General features: G+C 40.8%; 1 protein-coding gene across 2 annotated transcripts in view; it reads right to left on the reverse strand.

Annotated features, from left to right (window-relative positions):
- CCDC83 (coiled-coil domain containing 83) overlaps positions 1 to 15023 on the reverse strand; it is a 59606-nt gene that overhangs the window by 26311 nt on the left and 18272 nt on the right. For both annotated transcript variants that reach the window (XM_027581420.1, XM_027581419.1), the window contains exons 4-5: positions 6676 to 6838; positions 3278 to 3445 (exon numbers count right to left, since the gene is read on the reverse strand). In XM_027581420.1, coding sequence (XP_027437221.1) covers positions 3278 to 3445; positions 6676 to 6838 — 331 coding nt within the window. The remainder of the gene's footprint in view (positions 1 to 3277; positions 3446 to 6675; positions 6839 to 15023) is intronic.

The following is a 15023-nucleotide window of genomic DNA, read 5'->3' on the forward strand; positions in this document are numbered from 1 at the left end:
AACCTGAATGGACTAAGACACAGGCCTAGCTCAGGGCGGTGGCCACTTCACCTTTGCTCTGCTGTCAGAATGATCAGTCGGTCCCTTATCCCCTAGATTTCTCAGAGATGCGTCATAAACTAGACCTCCATGTCTCCCAAACTGCAGAGGGCACATACTGAACAATCTGAGGAATTTCCTTAAAGATTCTCCATCTTGATTTGAGGTGATGGAAGAAATTACCTTTCACCTGCCCCTTTGTGGGACAGAATGGGACTTACAGCACACCAAGATCTCTTTCCAAACACTGTCCCCTAATTTCCAACAATCTTTTCTTGACCTATCCAACTTCTTTTATAGACTGGAATTCAGTTTTCTGTCTCATCAGCATGGCAGTATCTCAGTTTACTCTGAAATGTGGTGTCTGTTAAATAGCCACCCCAGTTTAAACTGAGACTTAAAAAGTTTTACTTTAATATCCTGTTTCAATAACCACTCCTTTCCCTAAAATACTTGTTCCTTGCAAGTAAACCAGTCTAATTACCACAAACTCCATGATCATGGGTGTGGGAGGAACATTCTAGAGAAATCATGGAAGAAGGGAGGAAAAAGGGCGATATAATAGTAGGCCTTCAGATAAATCGATTTAAGTGTCCTGCTCATATCCATTGTCCAATTACTGGCCCCCAGGGTATTTTAATTGTCCCTGAGCAGAGTTGCTGCTGCTACCGGCATGGTTAGGAGAAATGCCTAAAACCAATGACAAATAAGAAAAACCCATAACAACTATTTTCCTATGACACCTAAGGTCAGCTACAGACTAAGGTGTAACCAGCAAGTAATTCAACATATTAATGTCATTACCACCATCCCAAAGCTGGATACATAGCATGACAATTTTCAACTCAAAGAAATCATCCAAATTTCTGATCAAGATAATGGGTTAATAAGTTTTTCTGAGAAGGTGACTCCTCCTAATTTAAAAATATAAAGAAATGTTGGGGGGATTTAAAAATTTTAAACTTCTCTGAACAATAACTATTTTAAAAGTATAGTACTGGTTCACAAATACATAGGTCAGTGGAACAGAATAGAAAGTATAGGGAGAGACCCAAATATGCATGGGAAACTAAAGTATGATAAAGTCAACATTTTAAATCACTAGGGTTAAAATGAATTATTTGATACATGATGTTAGGACAACTGGAAAACTATCTGGCAAAAAATAAAATTGGTTTCCTACCTTATAGACACACAAAAAATCAAAGAGGTAAATATTAAAATGAAGCCATAAATATTCTAGAAGAAAATATTGGACAATTTATTATCTCAGATATCATAAAATAAAAACCTAGGTTAGACACTCTAAAACTTCAACATGTCCCCATAAATATACTCCACAAAAAAAACTAATGACAATTGGGGGAAATATTTGTACTTTGTATCACAGTTAAAGAGCTAATTTCCTTAAAATGTAAAGAGCTCTACAACACAGTAGAAAAATGGGCAAGGGATGTGAACAGATGGTTCACAGAAAAGGAAATATAGTTATATTTCCCATTACATTTACGGAACTTATGAAAAGATATTCACTATCACATAATAAGAGAAGTGGAAATTAAAGCTATAATGAGATACCATTTTCTACTTTTAAGACTGGCAAAGAACAAAAAGTTAGCTAACATCCCTGTTGTTGAAGATGCAGGAACATAGGGAGAGGTCGGGGGTGGGGTGGGGGTGGTTGGTAAATTCGGTACAAGCTCTATGGAGGGCCATGCCTATCAAAATAACAAATAAATAAATGGGCACTTCAGGCCAGCCATTCCTTCCTAGAGACATACAAAAGTGAAATTATATAAATACAAGGATATTCATTGCAATAAAAGGTATTTAAGAATATTCATTGCAGCATTATTTGTAATAGTAAAATATAGGAAACAATCTAAATGCTTATGAGTAGGAGACTTGTAAAAAAAAGTATAATACAACAAAACAAAGTAGTCACTGGAAGAATATTGTTACATGAAAAAGCAAGTACAAAATTGTATTTGTAGCATGCTTTGTATATATTGATATAAAATATTTCTGATAAAGTTTACACAAGAAATTGGTTAATAGTGGTTTTGTCTAGAGAGACGATCTGAGTGGTTGGGAGATAGACAGGGGTAGGTAGGTGTCCCCTCTGCCTTTTTTTAAAAAGATTTATTTATTTATTGTTAGAGAGCAGGCAGGAGGGAGGGGCAGAGGAAGGGGGAGGTGCCCTGCTAAGCCTGAAGCCTGCCTCAGGGCTTGATCTCAGGACCCTGAGATCATGACCTGAGCTAAAACCAAGAGTCGGTCGCTTAACTGATTGCGCCATCCAGATGCCCCAGAAGATGTCCCTTTTATTCTCTACTTTTCTTCTGGGGAGGAAAACCTTTTGAAAAATTGGAACTTTAAACCCAGTCTGATTTGGAACCAAATTTACACTGCCTTTGTGGTACAGAAACCCTGAGCTGAGAAACTTACAGAAAACTTGGTCCAGCAGTGGAATATCCCGCAACAGGGCCCCCACAGGGGATAATGGAAATGACCCCACATGAACACCTCCACCAATCAGGGCACCATCACCAGCCGGGCTCAGTCATCTGGCCAGTGTTCTTCTGAGTCATCAGATTTCTCCATTTATTCTACTCTATGACTTTCCTGTCTCTGGGTTTCTGATGTTTTTTAAGACACTGTGCTTAGCCACAGTGACAGACAGATGGCCTCATGGCTCCCAGAACTAGTCCTGGTAAACTTCATCACACCTGATGCCATCCTGCTCCATACTCTCTCCATTTCCCGTCTTGTGTTTGTTCTTCAATTCTTTCTGACTATAACCTTGTGTTTACTTGGGCGTTTCTCTACAATGATTCTGGTTTTATAGCCTGGTTAAGTTGTTCTTAGCTTGCCTCAGGTAAATTTCTTTTCAATATAACCCTGGCCCAGGACCTTCCTACCTTGGTGGAATTGCCCCAGACCTAGGTATGGGAGCATGCAGACAGCACCCACTGAATGAAGCTTCTTTCTCCAAGACAGCTGGTCTCAGGGATTCTCCACTGCCTGCACCCCCCATCCTTCTACTTCTCCTCAGTTCCTTTGGTGGTCCTGGGAGAGTTTCTCCACTTCCTCTCTCCACCCTTACCCTTAGGTTCATAGCTGCTTGTGCTGATAGAGAGTAAAGAATGATTTAGGGAGTACACATTTTTTTCTTCTACAAAAGGGCTGCTCTCCAAAGATTTTCTACTGAATTTGAACTAGCTTTATCACAACTGACCTGAAATTTTCTCTGCATTTTCTTTAACTCTATTGATGTCATTCTGCAAGGAGGTAATGAGTTTAGCATGTTGTTCACTCCCTACATTCTTATATTCTTCCCAGTATTCCTTTTCACTGAGCTTCTCAAGAAATAGTTTCTCGGCATTGTTTATTTGCACGCGCATATCTGTTGAGAGAAAATCAAGACACCATGTCATTGCCATTGTTCTTGCAACCATGATACATTGCAATCCGATTTTATGAAGTTAAGGTCTGAAAAGCCTGCTACTAAAATGCTGTTAACTCATAAATACAATTTTTTTCTCTACAATTAAAGGAAATCTAAACTATTTCAACTATTGTTTATCCCTCATGATGCATAATCCAAGTAAAATTAAGCTTCCAATTATAAAATAGATGTGTGGTTTTAGGCTGTGACTGATAGGTTAATAGACTACCTATATGCCTAGGAACCCACAAGCTTAAATTATTCCCATCGTAGCTTGATAAGTGTCCTATTTTGTACTTTATATCACACAGACTTTTTATTAATAAATTGTCACTTTTCTGACCATTGTGCCTCTGGGCAAAGTGAGTTCAGTATATATCCTGTGCTGTCCCTGGCAACCATTTTTGTAAATAAATAGGTTGCTTCCATCATCTAAATTTCAGTGTTTGGGCTTCCCTTGTGTGAGATGATACCATACCGTACAACAGTAATCTCAACATGTCTTCTCTGGCCCCCGCTTACAAATGCCTTCAGAGTGAAAGATAAATTCTCTAGTAAAATATGTACAAATACTGAGCTGTGTCACCCATATAAACCTTCAGTTTGCCCTGGGGCACTTGCTAAACATGATAGTCTACTCCATCTTTAGGCTTGGTCTCATGCTTCTAAATATTTTGGAACTGGAAGTACTACAAGGAGCAGGGTACATTGAACTTAATGGCCCTTTGGCTCAGTGCCACACACCATCTTGTTTGAGAGCTCCCTGAAGGCAAAACCACATCTTATTCTTCTCTACAAAACCAGCACTTAGCACAGAGTCTGGCAATTAGTTGGTGCTCAATAAATGTTTATGGAATGGCTGAAGTATTGCAATCAGGCCGGGGGAATGTTCTTCAATAAAGAGGAGTCCAGAAGGACTCCAGACCTGTCTTTTTCCAAGGCTGTAAATAAGATCATATATTTTTAAATCCCTTAATAAATGACACTTGTTATTGCCGTTAAACAATGAATACTGCCGTAACCTGCCTGATGAGCTGCCCTTCTATCTGCTTAGACGGCTGCGGTCTCAGCCCTGTACCACAGTGAGTCTTTGAGGGGAGGGTTGCTTACTGTCACTGAAGTCCTTGAAAGAGAGGTCCATGTGGTGGCTGTTGTTCTACTTTGCCAGAGCCCATGTCCCGCCCCTTCTCCTACCCCTTGTCAAATACGTAGGCCAATTATAGTGGCCCCTTCTCCTGGCTGTAGGGATTTGTCCAGCAGGGAGCATGTGTCTCAAGCTAGGGACCAGAGGCCTTCCCTGGAACACATTCACTGAAACTGGTGGAAAACATGTCTCTTTTGTCTCCATTTGGAGGTTAAGGAATGTGAAGTGAGAAATGTCCATGGTCTGATTTCCAGCCTCATGAGGACAACAGCCTCAGAAAAAGGAGCCAACTTTGGAGGGCAAGGCAGAAAGAGAAGAGGGGTAAGAGCCAGAGGAGGAGGACGGAGGTGGACAGAAGGGGGGAGAGTCAGAAGAGGTTTAAAAAAAGAAAAATGCTGAGATCTGACAGCACGTGAGGCTCTGGGTCCAGGTCCAGAGCACCCTGCCTTTTTTCTGTTTGGTTTTATGAAAAAATTAACACCCTCTTTATGTTTAGGCTAGTTTGGGTTAAGTTTTTATCCAGGCAACTGAAGAGTCCTAAATAAAAGGTGAAAAAAAGGGGTTACATCAGTCCTTCTTGAACATTCCTGTGCATAGGAATCCCCCAGGATCTTGTCCCGGTGCAGATTCTAAGTCAGTAGACCTGGATGGGCCTGAGATTCTGTACTGCAACAACCTGCCGCCGCTGCTCCCCAAACCCATCAGGTTACGGCAACTCCCTGGGACTAACAGAACAGCCTCACAAAGCCTTTTCCCATCCGCCTGTCCTCCAGCTTTCCCTCCCTCCCTCCGCATCTGTGGACTCGCTCAGCCTTGGGCCACCGCACATGCCCAGGCCTCCTCTGCTGTGCTTGGTCACCCAGCTTGGCCCCAGTCGTGCATGACACACCCATCCCAGCACTCAGCCCAAACTGTAAACACACACCTCAGCTAGCTGGGCCCATTTCCCTGTGAAGGCAGTTTAGTGAGTGCATCTGAGTATCCTCTGTGGTCTCACTCCCATCTCAAGGGACTTATTAAAGTCCTCCTTCCAAACATAAACAGAAGTCTCCTGGAGAGGCACCCTGCAAAATACAGTATCTACCACCTCATGACACCACCGCTGCCCATCAAGGGATGGGCCAGAACAGGCTTCTGGGAACAGTTGTGGAGACCCCTAAAAATGAAGTTTGCTGATTGATGGTTGATCTTGGCAACTATTTCATTCAAAACCACAAATATTTACAGATGGTGTGCTTGCTCTGTGTAAAGTGCTTAGGTTGGTAGGCTCTCTGAACTACTTGGAGAAATTCAGGGAATCTAGTCCTCATTTTGCCTCCCAGCTCTTAGTACTGCTTCCTGAGAACACTCACATCTCTTCCCCAAGTTTTCTGGCTTCCTAGCTAGATGGTATGTATAGGGGTTCTGGCAAAAGTGGCTTGGGAAATCTTAGCAATAAATTTAGGATAAAGGAATGAAAAAAATTTTTAAAAGAAATCCATGTGTTAAAACGATGTATGACTTAACCCAAGAACCGTGGTATTTCCTAAGTCCATGGCAAGAGAGGTCATGCTCTTTCATCTTCTGCACCTAGCATCATTTTTGTCCATGTCCTCCAACCTTCCCCCTTGACAACTCTTATTCCTCTTTCCCCACCGAAATGGGGGGCTTAGCTCCCTTAGTGATACTGGTAGGGGGGGGGCAGCTTCATGGCAATATTCACCCTGTTCCCAAGTCTGAACTGAGTTAGGAGCCAAAGAAGCTGCCAGACAAGAGAATTTCCCCAAACAAAGAACAAATCCCCCCTGTGAGGACTTCAGGGCGGTAGCCAGCAGGCTGTTGTCTGGTGTCAAGAGCCAGGTGGTTTTCCTCTGCCTTGTTTTTGATCAGTGCCCTTCTTCTTCCTCCTCACTTGGCTCTAGTAGCTCTGCCCACTTGTTACTTCCCTCTCCTGCCCATTTACGTACAATGTGTGTGTGCTTGCGGTGGTAATGCTCTCATCTGAACATATTAGGGGACAAAAGCATGAACGCATTCAAGAAATAACTTTAAGTTCCTAAGTCACCTTTCAAGTTTTCTTCCTGGTCTCTTTCAAACTTCCATTTTTCCTTCATTGCTTTTTCAACATCTTCCCTTGTTACAACTGGTAACCCGTCTGACTTATCTTCACTCAGCTCCTTTAGTAGGTTCTGTATGTGCCAAATCTGTTCATCCTTCAATCGTTTGTTCTGTTGTGAAAATCAACAGTAGGTAACTGCATCTGCTCAAGTATTTACCTTGACTGGTCTCAAAACCGATTCATACACTGAAGCTTGCAAAGTGAGAAAAAAACATTTAATGAAATAAGTTTATACAGTATCTCTAAGAGCTTATGGAACATGGAAGATGCAAAGTAAAATTAAACCCAACAACACAGTAAATAATGGATAGAAAGTTACATTTAAAAAATTGTGTTATTAACCTCCCAGTCTATCACCCTAGGCAACAATCGCCTCAAAATCAACTCTAGCTCTAAAATAGGCAACAAACAAACAAACAAACAAACAAAACAAAACCAAAGATAGTGATCATTTAAAAACCAGTGAACATTAAAGTTAGACCTTGGAAACTGATTTCTTCAGTCTCCCACTAAAACCTTCTCCAGAGATCATCACTCATTTGGTCAGTATTTGTGAAGCATCTACCAGGCGGTCGTCTAGATACCAAGAATACATCAGTGAACATTATATACAAAACACAGTGGCCCCTTCTCTTAGCCATAGGGTTTTGTCCAGGGGAAGCATGTATCTCAAGCTAGGCACATGCTCAGGGGCCTTCCCTGGAAATACTTACACTGAAACTGGTGGAAAACATGTCTGTTTTGTCTCCATTTTGAGGTTAAAAGGATGTAAGGTGAGAGGTGTCCATGGTCAGAGTTCCAGCCTCATGGGGACAATAGCCTTAGAAAAAGGATGCTTCCGTTGCAAAGATAAAAATTTAACCCAAAGTAGCCTAAGCATGAAGAGGATGTTAATTTTTTCACATAACCAAAAGGAAAAGGCAGGGTGCTACACCTGGCCCAGAGCCTCACGTGCTGTCAGATCTCAGCTTTTTCGAATTTTTAAAAATCTGCTCTCTCCCCTTTCTCTCTCATCCCCTCTCCTCCTCTGCTCCCTTCTTCCCCCCTTATCCCTCTTCCCTCTCTGTCTTCCCCAGGAAAGTTGGCTCCTTTGTAAAATGGTACAGCTACTCTGTTAAAAAGGATGCCAATTTCTTATAAACATTTGCTTGGCATACAACTGAGCTCTTAGGCATTTATCTCAGAGAAATGAAAGCTTATATTCACATAAAAACCTGCACACAAATGTTTCTAAAAGCTGTATTTATCATAGCCAAATACAGAAAACAACTCACTTGTCTTTCAGTAGGTAAATGGTTAAATAAATTGTGGTACATCCATATCACAAAATAAAAATGAATAAAAGGAACAAACTAATGATACACTCAGCAAACTGAATCTCCAGAGAATTATGCTGAATGAAAAAAGTCAATCTCCAAAGATTACTTATGAAGATTAATTACTAGTAAGTAATTTATATAACATTCTTAGAACAGCAAAATTATAAATATGGAGAACAGATTAATGGTTGCTAGGAGTTAATGAAGGGGTGGAATTGAAAGGGAGTGAGTGGCTATAAAAGGACAATATGAGAGATGTTTATATTGATGGAAACGTTCTGTGTCTTGACTGTATCAATGTCAATATTGTTAATGTTAATATCCTACTTGTGATATTATACTATATTCCTGTAATATGTTATAGGAAAGCAGGTTATGGTTACACAGGATCTCTCTGTATTATTTCTTATAACTGCATGCCAATCTATAATTATTTCAAAAAAGTTTTAATTTAAAAAATCAAGGTCAATCAATATTAGCAACCGATAAACAATATATTGCTCTTTCATCAATTCTCAAATGTTCCATTTTCTTGAATGAAATAGATTGTTTTGTTTTCTTATAAATAAATTGAATTACTTTGGCTTGACATGAGTTATTTGAAAATGAAATATTTGTAGAAACTTGAATAATACCAATGGAACTATCCCTTGCCAAACTATTGCACTAATACTTTTCCCACATACGGACTTTTCCACTTATTTTTGTTAGAAGTGGAAAATTCCTTTATCAAGTATAATCTGAATACTAAATAAATCTTTATCTGATTTTATTTATGTTAGCTAATATTAGTAAGGCGACAATCTCCTCAAAATCAACTCCAGCTCTAAAATAGGCAAAAAAACTCAAATATAGTGATCATTTAAAAACCACTACATGGCGGGGGGTGGGGGGAGATGGTGGAGGGGTAGGGGACCCTATTTCAACTGGTCCCCGGAATTGAGCTGGATATCCACCAGACGACTCTAAGCACCCATGAAACCAGCCTGAGATGTAAGAAGATCTGGATCTCTACAAACAGAATATCGCAGGCGGTTGGTTTTGAGGTACAAAGCGGGGAGCCTTGATTCCGCGGGCAGATATCGGAGGATAAACGGCAGCAGGAGGGAGCCTGGCTGTGGGGATCCTACACCGCTGGTGAGCGACAGCCTTGCGCACTGGGGATGGGGCACAGACTCGCAGGCCGGTGGCGGCGGGGAAAGGACTTTAGGGCAGCCCCCGGGGCGGAAACCCAGAGCGGTGGGTCGCGCGTGCGATCTGGGGGCAGCTGGCGGGTTTAGAAGCAAAAAGGGCAGAGACGTGTCCCGACCTGGAGGCAGGACTGGGAGCCCTGCGGAGGGGCGCACAACCCAGGACGCTGCAGGTTATTGCAGCACAGACAGAAACGGAGACGGTGTGGCCTGGAGAGCTCACTGAAGAGCAGATTGCAGTCTCTCTGCTCTGAGGCAGAGGGTTGGAAACGGTCTTTTCTGCTCTGACTCATGGAAGAGACATGCAGAAAGCAGCCAGAGAAAGCCGCCAGAGAACAAAAGCCCCCAAAACTGATTCCTGCTGAGCCCATCCCCGCCACAGGGGGGCAGGGCAACTCCGCCCAAACAGGGTTGCCTGAGTAACAGCGCGGCAGGTCCCTCCCCCAGAAGACAGGCTGGGAAAACAAGAGGCCAGCAACCCTAAGGTCCCAAGAAAATAGGTGCGTCTTGCTTGGGTTCTGGTCTATACATACCCTCAAATACCCATCAACAGAATGACTAGGAGGAGGAGCCCCCAAAATAGAGAAGACTCAGAGATCATGACTTATGCCGCAGATTAACAAATGGATGCAGATATAACCAAGATGTCGGAGATGGAATTCAGGCTAGCAATTGTGAAGACAATGGCTAGAATGGAGAAATCAGTTAATGGCAACATAGAGTCTCTAAGGGCAGAAATGAAAGCTGAATTGGCAGAACTTAAAAATGCTATCAATGAGATCCAATCCAATCTAGATAATCTAACAGCTAGGGTAAGTGAGGCAGAAGAACGAATAAGCGACCTGGAAGACAATATAATAGATAAAAAGGGAAAAGAGGAGGCCAGGGGAAAAACAACTCAGAATCCATGAAAATAGAATCAGAGAAATAAGTGACACTATGAAGCATTCCAATGTCAGAATAATTGGAATCCCGGAGGGAGTGGAGAGAGAGAGAGAGGACTAGAAGATGTATTTGAGCAAATCGTAGCTGAGAACTTCCCTAATCTGGGGAATGAAACAAACATTCGTGTCCTAGAGGCAGAGAGGACCCCTTCCAAGATCAAGGAAAACAGGCCAACACCCCGGAATGTAATAGTAAAACCTGCAAATCTTAGAACCAAGGAAACCATCTTAAGGGCAGTTAGGGGGAAGAGATTCCTTACGTACAGAGGGAGGAACATCAGAATAACGTCAGACCTATCCACAGAGACCTGGCAAGCCAGGAAGGCCTGGCAAGACATATTCAGGGTACTAAATGAGAAGAACATGCAGCCAAGAATACTTTATCCGGCAAGGCTTTCGTTTAGAATGGATGGAGAAATGCAGAGCTTCCACAACTGGCAGAAATCGAAAGAATATGTGACCACTAAGCCGGCCCTGCAAGAAATATTAAGCGGTGTTCTATAAAAGGGGAAAGACCCCAAGAGTGATATACAACAGAAATTTACAGGGACAATCTATAAAAATAACGTCTTCAGAGGCAACATGATGACAATTAATTCATATCTTTCAATAATCACTCTCAAGTGAATGGCCTAAATGCTCCCATAAAACGGCACAGGGTTGCAGATTGGATAAAAAGACAGGACCCATCCATATGCTGCCTACAAGAGACTCATTTTGAACTTAAAGATACATCCAGACTGAAAGTGAAGGGAGGGAGATCCATCTTCCATGCCAGCGGACCTCAAAAGAAAGCTGGGGTAGCAATTCTTATATGAGACAAATTAGATTTTAAACTAAAGTCTGTAATTAGAGACACAGAAGGACACTATATCATTCTTAAAGGGTCTATCCAACAAGAAGATCTAACAATTGTAAATATCTATGCCCCCAACATGGGAGCAGCCATCTACATAAGCCAACTGTTAACCAAAATAAAGAGTCATATTGATAACAATACGTTAATTGTAGGAGACCTCAATACTCCACTCTCAGTAATGGACAGATCATCTAAGCAGGAAATCAACAAGGAAACAAGAGCTTTGAATGATACATTGGACCAGATGGACCTCATAGATATTTACAGAACATTCCACCCTAAAACAACAGAATACTCATTCTTCTCGAGCGCACATGGAACTTTCTCTAGAATAGACCACATACTGGGTCACAAATCAGGTCTCAACCGATACCAAAAGATTGAGATTATTCCCTGAATATTCTCAGACCACAATGCTTTAAAACTGGAACTCAATCACAAGAAAAAATTTGGCAGAAATTCAAATACTTGGAAGCTAAAGACCACTCTGCTCAAGAATGTTTGGGTCAACCAGGAAATCAAAGAAGAACTTAAACAATTCATGGAAATCAATGAGAACGAAAACACATCAGTCCAAAACCTATGGGATACTGCAAAGGCGGTCCTAAGGGGGAAATACATAGCCATCCAAGCCTCCCTCAAAAAAATAGAAAAATCCCAAATTCACCATCTCACTCTACAACTTAAAGAACTAGAGAAAAAGCAACAAATGATGCCTAAGCCATGCATTAGAAGAGAAATAATTAAAATTAAAGCAGAGATCAATGAATTAGAAACCAGAAACACAGTAGATCAGATCAACGAAACTAAAAGTTGGTTCTTTGAAAGAATTAATAAGATCGATAAACGACTGGCCAGACTTATCCAAAAGAAAAGAGAAAGGACCCAAATTAATAAAATTATGAATGAAAGGGGAGAGCTCACGACTAACACCAAGGAGATAGAAAAAATTATTAGAAATTATTATCAACAACTATATGCCAATAAACTGAGCAATCTGAATGAAATGGAGGCCTTCCTGGAAACCTATAAGCTGCCAAGACTGAAACAGGAAGAAATTGACAACCTGAATAGGCCAATAACCAGTAACGAGATTGAAGCAGTGATCAAAAACCTCCCAAAAAGCAAGAGTCCAGGGCCTGATGGATTCCCTGGGGAATTCTACCAAACATTCAAAGAAGAAATAATACCTATTCTACTGAAGCTGTTTCAAAAAATAGAAACAGAAGGAAAACTTCCAAACTCATTCTATGAGGCCAGCATTACCTTAATCTCCAAACCAGGCAAAGATCCCATCAAAAAGGAGAATTTCAGACTGATATCCCTGATGAATATGGATTCCAAAATCCTCAACAAAATCCTAGCTAATAGGATCCAACAATACATTAAAAGGATCATCCACCACGACCAAGTGGGATTTATCCCTGGGATGCAAGCGTGGTTCAACATTTGCAAATCAATCAATGTGATAGAACACATTAATAAGAGGAGGGAGAAGAAACATATGGTCCTCTCAATTGATGCAGAAAAAGCATTTGACAAATTACAACATCCTTTCCTGATTAAAACTCTTCAGAATATAGGGATAGAAGGAACATTCCTCAAGTTCATAAAATCCATCTATGAAAAACCCACAGCAAATATCATCCTCAATGGGGAAAAGCTGAGAGCCTTTCCCTTAAGATCAGGAACATGTCAAGGATGCCCACTCTCGCCACTATTGTTCAACATAGTACTAGAAGTCCTAGCAAGAGCAATCAGACAACAAAAAGAAATAAAAGGTATTCAAATTGGCAAAGAAGTCAAACTCTCTCTTTTCACAGACGACATGATACTTTATGTGGAAAACCCAAAAGACTCCACCCCCAAATTACTAGAACTCATACAGCAATTCGGTAATGTGGCAGGATACAAAATCAGTGCACAGAAATCAGTTGCTTTCTTATACACTAACAATGCAACTGTAGAAAGAGAAATTAGAGAAACGATTCCATTTACAATAGCACCAAAAACCATTAAGATACCTCGGAATAAACCTAACCAAAGAGGTAAAGGATCTATACTCTAGGAACTACAGAACACTCATGAAAGAAATTGAAGAAGACACAAAAAGATGGAAAAATATTTCATGCTTATGGATCGGAAGAATAAACATTGTTAAAATGTCTGTGTTACCCAGAGCAATCTATACCGTCAATGCCATCTCGATCAAAATTCCAATGACATTTTTCAAAGTGCTGGAACAAACAATCCTAAAATTTGTATGGAATCAGAAAAGACCCCAAATCGCCAAGGAAATGTTGAAAAAGAAAAACAAAGCTGGGGGCATCACGTTACCCAATTTCACGCTATATTACAAAGCTGTGATCACCAAGACAGCATGGTACTGGCACAAAGACAGTCATATAGACCAATGGAACAGAATAGAGAACCCAGATATGGACCCTCAACCCTATGGTCAAATAATCTTTGACAAAGCAGGAAAAAACATGCAATGGAAAAAAGACAGTCTCTTCAATAAATGGTACTGGGAAAATTGGACAGCCACATGCAGAAGAATGAAGCTTGACCATTCTCTAACACCATTCACAAAGATAAACTCAAAGTGGATGAAAGACCTCAATGTGAGACAGGAATCCAGCAAAATCCTAGAGGAGAACATAGGCAGTAACCTCTTTGACCTCAGCCACAGCAACTTCTTTCAAGATACATCTCCAAAAGCTAGTGAAACAAAAGCAAAAATGAACTTTTGGGACTTCATCAAGATAAACAGCTTCTGCACAGCAAAGGGAACAGTCAACAAAACAAAGAGGCAACCCAAAGAATGGGAGAAGATATTTGCAAATGGCACTACAGATAAAGGGCTGGTATCCAAGATCTATAAAGAACTTCTCAAACTCAACACCCAAAAAACAAATAATCAAGTCAAAAAGTGGGCAGAAGATATGAAAAGACACTTCTCTGAAGAAGACATACAAATGGCTAACAGACACATGAAAAAATGTTCATCATCATTAGCCATCAGGGAAATTCAAATTGAAACCACATTGAGATACCACCTTACACCAGTTAGAATGGCAAAAACGGACAGGGAAAGAAACAATAAATGTTGGAGAGGTTGTGGAGAAAGGGGAACCCTCTTACACTGTTGGTGGGAATGCAAGTTGGAACAGCCATTTTGGAAAACAGTGTGGAGGTTCCTCAAAAATTTAAAAATAGAGCTATCGTATGACCCAGGAATTGCACTACTGGGTATTTACCCCAAAGACACAGATGTAGTGAAAAGAAGGGCCATATGCACCCCAATGTTCATAGCAGCAATGTCCGCAATAGCCAAACTGTGGAAAGAGCCGAGATGCACTTCAACAGATGAATGGATAAAGAAGATGTGGTCCATATATACAATGGAATATAACTCAGCCATCAGAAAGGATGAATACCCAACTTTTACATCAACATGGATGGGACTGGAGGAGATTATGCCAAGTGAAATAAGTCAAGCAGAGAAAGTCAATTATCATATGGTTTCACTTATTTGTGGAACATAAGGAATATCATGGAGGACACTAGGAGAAGGAAGGGAAAAATGAGGGGGGGGAATTGGAGGGAGAGATGAACCATGAGAGACTGTGGACTCTGAGAAACAAACAGGGTTCTAGAGGGGAGGGGGGAGGGGGGATTGGTTAGCCCGGTGATAGGTATTAAGAAGGGCATGTACTGCATGGACCACTGGGTGTTATACGAAAACAATGGATCGTGGATCACCACATCAAAAACTAATGATGTATTGTATGGTGACTAACATAACATAATAAAATTAAAAAAAAAAGAAAAACAACTACATATAATTCATAAAGAAATAATGTGTAATCAATCAACAAATTTTTCTCTTACTTTCCATACTTAGCACAATACTTGTCAAAGTGAATGTAGTCCTCTTTGATCAGATTTTTAACACATTGACTATTCTTTTCAAACATAT

This window comes from Zalophus californianus, chromosome 11, assembly GCF_009762305.2.
Source record: "Zalophus californianus isolate mZalCal1 chromosome 11, mZalCal1.pri.v2, whole genome shotgun sequence".
NCBI lineage: Eukaryota > Metazoa > Chordata > Mammalia > Carnivora > Otariidae > Zalophus > Zalophus californianus.